Source organism: Sardina pilchardus, chromosome 2, assembly GCF_963854185.1.
Source record: "Sardina pilchardus chromosome 2, fSarPil1.1, whole genome shotgun sequence".
Lineage (NCBI taxonomy): Eukaryota > Metazoa > Chordata > Actinopteri > Clupeiformes > Clupeidae > Sardina > Sardina pilchardus.
Window position 1 is genome coordinate 38,925,258 of NC_084995.1, and position 11,845 is coordinate 38,937,102.

General features: G+C 48.3%; 1 protein-coding gene across 1 annotated transcript in view; it reads right to left on the reverse strand.

Moving 5' to 3' along the window:
• Positions 1–11,421, reverse strand: part of LOC134099610 (adenylate cyclase type 1-like) — a 43,120-nt gene extending 31,699 nt beyond the window's left edge. The window contains exons 1-3 of the mRNA XM_062552548.1: positions 10,813–11,421; positions 7,150–7,299; positions 6,451–6,569 (exon numbers count right to left, since the gene is read on the reverse strand). Of these exons, the coding sequence (XP_062408532.1) occupies positions 6,451–6,569; positions 7,150–7,299; positions 10,813–11,421 (878 nt within the window). The remainder of the gene's footprint in view (positions 1–6,450; positions 6,570–7,149; positions 7,300–10,812) is intronic.
• Positions 11,422–11,845: the final 424 nt, after the last annotated feature.

The window sequence follows — 11,845 nt, forward strand, 5'->3', positions numbered from 1 at the left end:
ACTCTATCACGCAATCTCACCCTGCCGCTGCGTGAGGCGAATGAGATGACCGGCCCGATGCGGCTTGCCGCCGTGTGTGTGTGTGTGTGTGTGCATGTGTGTGCATGTGTGTGCGTGTGTGTGTGTGTGTGCATGTGCGTGCGTGTGTGTGTGTGTGTGTGTGTCAGGAGAACGTGCAGGAGCCGGAGATCCTTTGGTGCATGCATCGTGTCCGACACGGCAAAAGAAAGCATGTCACATGCGCTTAGTGTGAGCATGTGTGTGTGTGGTCAAAGGCAGCGAGTTCACGTGTTGCTCTGACTGTGCCAGAGGCAGAATGCACTGTGTGTATGCAGCATGTACTAGAGCCAACATAAATATGTGCCATACGACAAACATGTACACACTACGCATGCTGCATAGAAATAAGGAGTATGCATGTGGCTTGCACTTGAACGACTTGAAGTATGCACAGACACAGCACAGCTGACAAAGTATGCACACTGTGTGCATCAAAGACAGTGAGTATGCATGTGGTGAGTGCCTCAGGAAGCAAATATGTTTTGCGTGTCTCCATGTATACGTGCATGCGTGCGTGAGTGTGAGTATGTGAGTATGTGTGTGTGTGTGTGTGTGTGTGTGTGTGTGTGTGTGTGTGTGTGTGTGAATGTGTGTGTGCCTTTGTGCCTGACAGCCTTTGACATATGGCACTGTGGCCAAGGCGCTGGCAGGGGCGGCTGATTTGATGAGGCTATCTGCGAGGCGCGGGGGGGAAAATGTCACCGCGGAGCCCGGGGTCAATTACTCCCCCGATAATCCCAGTCATTCCCCTCCGTCTGAGGGGCCGGCGAGTCAAGGCCCTGATTAAACTCTGCTGAAAGAGAGGGAGGGAGAGGCTGAAAACTCATCTGCAGGGGAGCGGGGGGGGGGGGGGGGGGGTGTGGTGTCTGGGGAGGGGTGGTGGTGGTGGATGGTGTGTGTGCTTGTGTGTGTGTGTGTGTGTGTGTGTATAGTGTCTGGGCAGGGGTGGTGGTGGTGGTATATGTGTGTGTGTGTGTGTGTGTGTGTGTGTGTGTGTGTGTGTGTGGGAAGAGGAGTGGTGACGAGGGGAAAAACCAGCACCCGAACCCGTGAAACGGCTTTCAACCCACTGTCACCCCCCCCCCCCCCACGCACACATCCCTCTGCCTCAGGACCGTAAATGACGAGTCACCCTCACACATCCACAGCAGAGCGTTTATGAGTCACCCAGCCCTAAACCCCACGAGCCGCCGCCATCAATTACTGACACATATTTGTATTATGAGACGGTTCTCGCCCATACATCACAGGCGAGTTGAGACCGAGGAAAGAGGTTAAAAAACATTCCTCTGCTAAACACAGAACATTGCCTGGCAAGGTGGAAATAATTGATGAGCTGGTGATTTGATGGCAGCTGTTAAGTAGCTTAATCCCTCATAAATGCACTCTTAAAAGAGCTGAAATGAAGTGTGCCTAATACTCCACAGCATTGCACCACACTGCACTCTCTGTGGAGGAGACAGACAGACAGAGAGAGCAAAGGAGACAGAGAAAGAAAAGAGAGGGAGAGCAAAGGAGAGAGAGAGAGACCTGCACAAACACACACACAAACACTCTCTCACACACTCTCTCTTTCACACACACACACACACACACACACACACACACACACACACACACACACACACACACAAACACACAAACACACACACACACACACACACACACACAAACACTCTCTCACACACTCTCTTTCACACACACACACACACACACACACACACACAGATAGAGAAAGAGGAAAGGACAGAGAGAGAGGACGCGTGCAAGAGAGAGGCAAAAACTGATGGCTAAGTGTATACCACCAGGAGAGAATAAATATGCTGATGCACTGTTATTTACCAATCTTAATGCATGCTTCCCTCGCACACACAAATATGCACAATGCATCTCACCGCTGTTTATGAAAGCCATTTCTTTTCTGTTTGACAAACAATACCAGCCTACCCACTGTGTACCACTCCAAATCCCTGTGTGCTAACACACAACTCTACAACAACACAATAACATTTAATACCATTGGCTCCCACATTTAATAAACCTCCAACGACACTACCTCAAAGAAAGACAAAAAAGGCACTAAGAAGAGCCAATGCAACAGCAAGCTAACGCTCACTATATGATGACCTTTGGGCTGAGTGCAGATAAAACTAAAAAAAGACAAGGAGCGACCAACGGAAAACAGGACGCAAAGCTCCAAGTAGCGCACCTTGTGCTGCGCGCATCAAGCATGCACCTCCTCGGTCTCACCTGCAGTCTAAAGAGATTGTGGTGATTATCGGGAGGAGAAGAGTGAGATCTCAAACGTGTCGGACACGCCGCACCCCGTCGCAGACATGTCAGCTAGGCTAACCGCCTTGAACCTTGAAGCTCTATACTAATGGATTCCTGGGTTTCTCCTGTGTTGCCAATTACTTGTGTTGATGAAGTGAACCATGTAACACTGACAGCGGCAGCAGCAGCGGCAGCAGCAGAGGCGGCTTGCGATGGTGACAGTGGCAGCCCAGAGGCCCTCCTCACAGCCAGCAGTGCAGTGTGACGGTGTGCAGGAAGGAAAGGGCTTCGTGCAAAAAAGACTGGCTGCCTCGCCGAAAGGCTGCCGTGCCTGCCTGCCTTGCCTGCCTGCCTGGCTCAACTGCTGACAGCAATGTTTAAAAAGAGGCACGAAAACAGCATCGTCATCACAGGAGGGAGAGGAGGGATGATGATAAGTTTCGGAGAGCGTATGCATCTAATCCTCCCAATCTTCTCTCTCTCTCTCTCCCTCTCTCTCTCTCTTTCTCTCTCTCCCCCGCTCCATCTTTCTTTCTCTCTCCTTGTCTTTCTTTTCACACACGCTGTGTAATTCTCTTTCCCTCTCCCCGCTGCAACACCCCCGCTCACTCGGTGACACAAATGTGCAGGCACAGATGAAGTGTGTGTGTGTGTGTGTGTGTGTGTGTGTGTGTGTGTGTGTAGAAGGGTGAAGAACCACCTCCGAGAGAGTATTATATTACATTATGAAACACTGTTGTAATGGCCTTATAGTCCTCATCAAGGGGAATTATAGCCTGTTATTGGTATTACTCCTGACGAGACTCCCCCTCCTTGTTATTGCAACCCGTCTACAAAATGAGCGGCTCCTTCTTTTTGTTTTGCTCTTCTCACTTCTCCTCAGCCTTATTCTTTGGCCAAACATGACAACACTGTGAACGAATGTACTGACTCACGTCCACTGTGTGTTTCACTTCTGTGCGCGGCCGGCATCTCTGGACTACTGACATTTGTGTCAACATCACTTAGAGGCGGCGGAGTCGCGGAGTAATCACAGAATACTGCTGACCGCAAACAGTGGAGGGAGGCCACTTATCCATCCAAATCCGCCGGATAAATAAATGGCTGGAGGTTCAGAGAGCCGCGGAGCAGACGCTGTGTGTGTGGGGGGGGGGGGGGGGGGGGGCAGGGGGCGGAGAGGGCTGCGGCTCTCGCCTGGACACTGGGTCGCGGGGCCGGAGGGTAATAAGTGGCGAGGCGAGAAGGAAAGCCCTGACCCCCCCACCTCAACACCCACCCCCCCACCTCGCGGGGCCCTCACGTGTCCAGATTGAACCTGCACTCACATGGCATCAGGCAAGGACAGTTTAGTGTCGGTTGCACTTAATCCCCACCCGCTGCCTAATCCTGGGGGCTGAGCAAACCCTGCTATACCCCACGGGCATGTCTCAATGGCCTCCTCACCACGGAGGAGAGGCATTAAAGACAGCCAGACACAGAGAGAGAGAGGGAGGGAGAGAGGGAGAGAGGGAGCCAGAGAGAGAGAGAGAAAGAAGGAGGAGGAGAGAGGGGGGAGAGGCTCACATAAAAAGTGATGGAGTGGGCTAGATCAGAGGAAGAGTAACAGAATTGTATAAAGTGGACGAAAGAGTGAAGTCGCTGTGGTGAATATAATCACTTCATCTCTCTGCTTGAGTGATAGGAGCCGTCCGGCAAATCAACTTGTTCTGATTGATTTCCCCTTTCCTTACAGTGGACACTTATCACACACACACTGATACACACTGACACACACACACACACACACACACACACACACACACACACACACACACACACACACACACACACACACAGGTACACACACACACACACACACACACGCACACACACACACACATTGGCTAAATTATTAATCGAACAATAAAGATCATTTTGCCCTGTTCCATCTACATGGGAACCTTATTTACTGCTGTTACTGCATAAGCATTAACCATTAACATTATACATATTGATGTAGTTGTGTAAGTCATGTAAAAGCCCCCTCAGTCAGTATAATACAAGCCATTTTGGATGAATATGTGTTTTGACTGAGTCATTGTCGGTTACAGTAATGAACCTGCGCACGATAGAAGTTATTAGAACTGACAGTTACCACTGATCAAGTCATGAGTCCCCAAATCAGCGAGGAATGGGAAAGGAGGATTGTGATGCCACCCACATATATGTGCTGTTATTATTCATGGCTTTGCTGTTCACTGGGTTTTGCCCTTTACATCATTCTGCTTCGGTATGTTTTTGAACACCCTGCAGAATCAAAACCAGCAGCAAAAGTAGAGGCGTAGTTTGTCACACTCCACCGCAATGCATTTTTCAAGTTGCAGGGTGTGAAAATTGGCTGTCTCCAGGCTAATCTCTGGCCCCCAAAAATACATATTCCTTTTCTGAGGAAGTAAACTATTTATCTTAGGTACAGGGCATTTTCAAGAAAGGCCTCACAACGACACAAAGACGCCATGCTGTACTGAGAAAACACAAGGTAAATCTATTACCGTAAGTGACTATTTGCAGACGTTTCGACTGTTTTGGGCAAAATTCAATATTTCTTCGAAACATCCTTTAGTGTATGTTGGTTGGGCTCTCTTCCAACAACAGCCCCTTGACCACTTCCATGAGACTTATACGAAATGACCTCGTGTTAGTCCTGCAAGGGCAAGTTGTGCAAATAATGGTATATATTATGTTCTCACAGATCATGTAATGGACGCCTGCACAAAACACTGCAAGGACTCTCTACAGTGTATTATTGTCTCCGTGTCTGATCCACCCCTGCTTCCCTCTGCTGAGTAACAACATTTCCCATGATGCCTAATAAAGATAACTAAAAAAAAAAAACTAAACAAAAACAAAGTAGACATAAAGTCTGAACTAGGACAAACCCAGAAAACAGCACCAAAAAAATACTAATGCTTCCGACACAGCAGATAAATAGCCAACATTCACATTAAAGAACAAGTCGGATGCCATTTTTGGGTGCCTGGGAGCGTTGCTGCGCTGGATTGGCTGTTCATTTGAGTCTGGATAAGAAGCAGGACATGTCCAGAGGGCCCAGTATGCCCACTGATTGAGAGCGAGAGAGCACTTATACTTTGCCTCTCCTCTTTATTGGACACATGGACCCACAACGTGGAGAGAGAGAGAGAGAGAGAGAGAGAGAGAGAGAGAGAGAGAGAGAGAGAGAGCATCCAGCTTTCAACTCATTACATCTATATTTCAATTTCATTTCCTCTCTGGGGAGGAACCATAGGATTGCACAGACATCTAACAATTTGAGCCCATCCATCGCACTGGGAGACACTTCACTGTGCACTTATGAAAACATTCAACTATCTCATGGAATCAGTTGCCTCCACGGTCTGTTAATGGTGAAATCCACAGCCTTACATTCAGCTAGAGAGGGCTGAGTGACCGACACACCCCTCTGTGTCACGGGAGGCCACTGGCCTGTGTGTCCTCACTTGTCCTCTCCTGTCGATCAAGAAGCCCTTTCTATCACTAATCAATATAACTGACTATGAGCAAAACAAACTGGACACATTCTAAAAATCCAAACGATTGTTCTACCTCTCATTTAATGTACTGTTTGCCTGTGTGTGTGTTTTGTGTATATTTTCCAAACAGAACCTTTGTAGTTATTTTTTTCTCACTTTTTTCAGGTTTTTTTTTTTTTACCACAACAGAAAGTTTAGCGATGCGATCTTTACTTAGCATTCCGCCACTCCTCCCTTCTCACTGTTAGGGCCCCGTTCCGCTGTCTTCCGTCTAACCTCGGAACAACATCTGCAACGCAAATTAGTCAGCCGTCTCTCCGGAGAGCGCCTCGGACGACGTTCCGCCTAAAACAAAAACTGACTGGCACGCGCGTCGCTTGACTTTTTTGTGCGCCGCGTCTGATGTCTGGCATCGCTCTGTCGCCGCTCCTCCGTTAGCGGGAGTGCGTGAGTGTGTGTGTGTGTGTGTGTGTTTGTGTGTGTGTGTGTGTTGGGGGGGTGGATTATATCACTAGCTCACAGGATGAATCACGGCAACGACGTCAAAGTGGTGGAGCCGGCGGAGCGGACCAGCGGGTTCCCTTACCTGACGTTGTCGTGCCGCTGGATGTAGATCTTGTGAAAGATCCTCTCGGGGGGCTTCAAGAAGTCTTCTTTCATTTCCATAGCCACGTTCCTGGGCAACAGGCTCATCAGGAGACGCTCCTGTGTGTGTGTGTGTGTGTGTGTGTGTGTGTGTGTGTATGTGTGTGTGTGTGTTTGTTTGTGTGTGTGTATGTGTGTGTGAACAAGAAAGAAAGAGACAAAATGAGAAATGAGAACAGGGTTTGTGGGGAAAATAGGAGAATGCAAAAAGAGGGCAGAGAACAACAGGTCCAAGGGCAGGACAAATAGTGTCAGAGAGAAACTAAAGACCACTCACTCTGAGAGAGCACAGATACCCTCTGGACTGTGTGTGTGTGTGTGTGTGTGTGTGTGTGTGTGTGTGTGTGTGTGTGTGTGTGTGTGTGTGTGTGTGTGTGTGTGTGTGTGTGTGTGTGTGTGTGTGTGTGTGTGTGTGTGTGTGCGTGCGTGCGAGTGTGTGTTTGTCCATCTGGAAGTGACGATGCCAGAAAAAAAGCATAATGGATTCTGTGTTTGAGTTTCTGTGTTTTAAGTGTGTACCTCACTTCCTTCAATGTTTAGATCTGTGAATCTTCCCGTGTTAAGGTCCAAATGAAAGCATTAAAATGTGTGTGTGCGTGCGTGTGTGTGTGTGTGTGTGTGTGTGTGCACCATGCAGCACCTGTTTCTCATTCTCGTCCTCCATGCGTAAGCGCTCCTCGATGCAGTTGCGCGCCTGCAGGAAGGCTTTCCTCTGGGCTCTCTCGGTGAGGATGCGCACAAACATCCCTGACAGGTTGACACTGGTGAAGAGCACCGTGTTGGCCACCAGCTGCAAACACACACACACACACACACATATATCACCACAGTTACTCTCTCTGTCACCCCAACATACACATTTTGCATGTGAATGTGAGCTCATAACAAACCCATAGCAAAGTTCATAACTAGAAACAGTTGAGAAGCAGTTGAGAAGCAGTTGAGCTGTTGTGTTTGAGTGTGTGTGCCGATGTGCATTGTTATGCATGAATTATGTTCTAAGCTGTGCCTGGGTGGGTACATGTACTGTACAATGTACATGGAACGCCAGGCTTGGTTCATAGATGCCAGGGGCTGGAGAAAGAGGCTAAAGCAAAGAGACTTAAGACTAACATAATGGATATTCTATAGGGCTATTGTCTAGGGGGCAGAACATACAGTACATCATAGAACAGCTGAACCATTCACTAGAACCTCAAATATTCATGACTCGTTGATGTCTTGCAATTACTTGTCATAATATGCTGCTATTTAGTAATGGTTATGCATATGAATTCATTCCCCGTAATAACACATTTTCAGTTATTGCTATCATAGATATTATCAACACACCATATTTGCCTGCATTACATATAAACATACTAGATGTGGTTACAGTGCAGTGTATAGCATTTTGATGTGATGTGCCTTAGGTTGTCTTTTGGCTAATAAACTTTCATTTGACATTTGTTGTTAAAAGGAGGTCTTCATATTGTAAAAGGTTTTAGGTAAAATAACATAGAGATGGAAATGGTCTGGATATACTTGGTAGAGCTGTTTGTCTTTATATAAACCTCTCATATGTTTTAGATACAGATAAACCCTTATCTCAACTTCATAGTTCTCTGTATTACTGCAAGTCCAGAATTGCTCTCAGTCACATGCCACATTCCAGCACTGGTATCATCAGCTTTATCTTGTTATATTCTTGAAAAGCCCAGCATCTTTCCCCGGATGACCACAGCCACTGTGCTCAGAGCTTATCAACTCTATAGCCACTGGCCAGAGGCCAGAGGATCTTAAGGGACTAAGTTTACCTGGGATTTCTCTGACCAGCGCTAGGGGTGGAAGGGGGTTGCACGACACACAGAGGATACAGTGCCACTCAAATCCCTCGTCTTAAGGCCGGGTCGGTCACTGACTTCCTCACAAAAAGACCACGTGGATTACGTCGCGCTCTCTCACTGTCCAAGCACGGCTCGCTCGCACTGTCCAGCTCCTGGACCACACCAGCGGCGTGCGATTTCGGGCTCATCTGACTGCCGCATGGCCGGACCTCAAGTAGTGTGCCGCTGGCACACTTGAGAAGAGTTATTTCAAAGCGTGAGAGCACCAGCGGGACTAGATCAAGGCCATGCTTAATACTGTGGCACACACATTTAGAAGACTTGGGTCAAACATGCTCCTTAATTAGCTGGATAAAAAAATCTGTGTAAAAGGGTTAGGAAACACTGGAGGATTCACTGTCGCCTCAGAAGAGGATTTTGTTTCAATGTTACCTCATTGAGGTAACCAGCTAGTGTGCTTGACATGTGTTTCCTGGTCTGTCTTTGGAGAAGAGCATTGGAAAAGATTTGATGTATAAAGTCATTTTCAGGCATAATGGTCTCTAGGGTTTAAGCACAGGGTTATGAATTCAAGTAAATCTACAGTTAGACCTGAAGGGTTGTTACAAGAAGCATTTCCTTTCTGACTTTCAGATAAAAGTTGAACTCCTCTTCTAAGCTTAAGCCAAGATAGTCTCCATTGCAAACAATGGCATGACAGACGCACAGACAGACAGACAGACACAGACACACACACACACACACACACACACACACACCCACTCACACAGACACACACACACACACACACACACACACACACAGCTTATCTGTGCTAGCTCAAGCAAGCCAGGGATTCTGCAGCTGGTGCCGTTGCAGCTCCTGCCTCTCTATCCTTCACATCCAAAATAACTTCTGAAGTGTGTCCTCCCTCTCTCTCTCTCTCTCTCTCTCTCTCTCTCTCTCTCGTTCTCTCTCTCTCTCTCTGCCCAGAGAGCAAGCTAGCGGATTGGGCCCTCGACCATGTCCTAATTTCACAAGTTCTTCTTTTTGAGGTCTTCACTTTGGTTCTGCATCAAGGACTTTCCAGCCTCATCCTCTGGGGACTTCAGCTGTCCAAACGCCCCCCACCCCACCAACCCCCCAACTCAGACACACACACACACACACACACACACACACGCACACACACACACAGAGAGAGCCCTGCTCTGGGACTAGAGCTCAGTACTGGAGTTCAGTCTTGAAGGGCAAAGGCAGTCATCATCTACCGTGGGACAGTCTTAGGTCTGTAGGAGCCTCGGCCTAGGGTGACATGAACACTAATCACTGACAGGGAGCGCACACCCTTACACCGGCCACCCAGCCACAGCCACCTGCTGAGAGCTCCTTCCTACTCACAGACAAACAGGGCTGGCAGCAGCAGTGAACAGGGGGCGGGGGAGAGGGGGCTCACTAGGATATTATATCCACAATCAACGAGAAGACATGAGGTGGCAAGATTGAGCAAGACAGTCTATTCACATTATATATGGAGCAAAGCAGCTTGCCTCGAAGCTCATTATGATGCATTGCTTTGCTGTGGGTAAATGTATTATGCCATTGATTTCAGTACAATTTCGGGGAAACTGAAGAACTGATGAAGTGGTGTCTGGGGAATTTTTGCGTCATGGTTGGGGCAGAGCATTGAGCTAATATCTCATTTCTCCTCTGCAATTCTCCTCTGCCAATATTTGTTATCAAATTGCGATCAAACACTAGAAGCATGGGATAATTTGATTCTGGCCATCGCTACCCTTTCGTTGCGGAGATTCCCAGTTTTATGGAATTTATGAGATTTTCCGTAGAAAGGCCCCAGTGCGCAAGCACTCCCACGCTCTTCACCTTCCGCACTCTCCACGGAGAAAATCCGTCTCGCGTCATAAGCATGAGTTTAGCGACGCGTCACTTAGAGGTCCTCCAACACCGCGCTGTCAGCTTACTCCACATTTGCACGGCTATTGCGTGAACTTTCTTTTGTTGACATTATGTAGGCACAATGTGACTGCTGTGACTAATGTTCACTCACTGTTTATGCGTCTATGTATATATGCTGATCTGCTGCTTTGGTAAACTACAGAGCTTATTGATTTGCATGTTAACTAATTCATACAAAGCATGGTGTTGGTATTTAAGGGTGATAGCCTTCACACGAATCGGAAATGTACGTAGTACGTCAGGGGATCTTTGCGACGAGTGTTTTTGAACCCTGCTTCACACACGTTACAGTTCGCTGTCCACATGCAAGTGCTGAAATGAACAGTTGGGTTGGTAACTTCAGAGCAAACGCTACGGTGTTTTCACCAGGTTGTTGACTGAACCTAATAATCCCGTATCGCATGGGAATTAAGTCACAAATAGCCTAGCCGTAAACAACACCTGAGCAAAGATCTGAAACTGTTTTGGTGTGACGGGCTGTAGAGGAAAAGTAAAGGACGCGAGCCATAAAGCACACTCACCGTTCTCCACAATTTCTGCCTTTTCACTGTCACCGAAGTGGCAGTAACAATGATGTGACATATGGCAACCATAACGCCGAAAATAATGGCCAAGAGTGTCCGAACAGGCAAGAGCGAGTAGGCGACGAACGTCACCAGCATGAGCTGCCACATGCCCTGTTCTGGAGCTGTCGGCGGCTCCATGCCCACCGTGCTGTGTGGAAACGGGCAGCTGAGGAATGAGAAGGTGAAACTGAACAGCAAGGTCAGGTTGACGATCTGCTGTAGCTGGGTCACCTGCAGGTACTTGACATTGGTCACAATGAACAGCGAGATGAATATAATGCAGTGCACCGGATGGGACCCCTTGGAGATGGTGAGGTTAGGACCGGAGAGCAGCTCCACCACTGCCAGGGTCAATGCCATGATGATAAGTACAGCCAGCGCTTTCAGGGTCGAGGTCTGCTCCAGCTTCAGGTTGTAGTTGTGGAAGAGCGACTCAAGCTCCTTGCAATCAAACTCGTCCTCGCAAGCGATGGCGGTAAGAGGAACGCCGGGCGGACAGTGGCTTCTCTTCCGCCGGGTTTTGACTTTCTGAAACGGTATTTCCTCCATGCCAGGGCCATTCATAAGCCGAAAGATAATGCTCTACCACAGTCTGCGCCGCGGAGAGATTCCCCTGACCAAACGCGAAGCAAGTTCTGGGGAAGCGTCCCAGATAGCCGTGTCTGAAGCGGGCACAGCGGCAGTGTTGTGCCCAGCTCTCTCCGCCCGCTATCCACAGGTTGAAATCTGTTGTATGCCGTGGAGAACAGCAGCAGCCGAGGATACATGCGTGCCTCAGTCTGTCAGGGGAAAAGCTGCTAACGGGTAGATATTGACGGCATTTTTCTGGAGTAAATTCCTGTCTGTGATAAAGGAAACTGGGCTGTTGCCGCTGACTCGACGAACGGTGTTGTAGTCTAGGCTATATCTAACTGCAATTCGCAGGGCTCAGGTTGGATCACGCCTGCGCAATGTGAGCTTCGGATAAAGCACGTCTCAGTAACTCAAC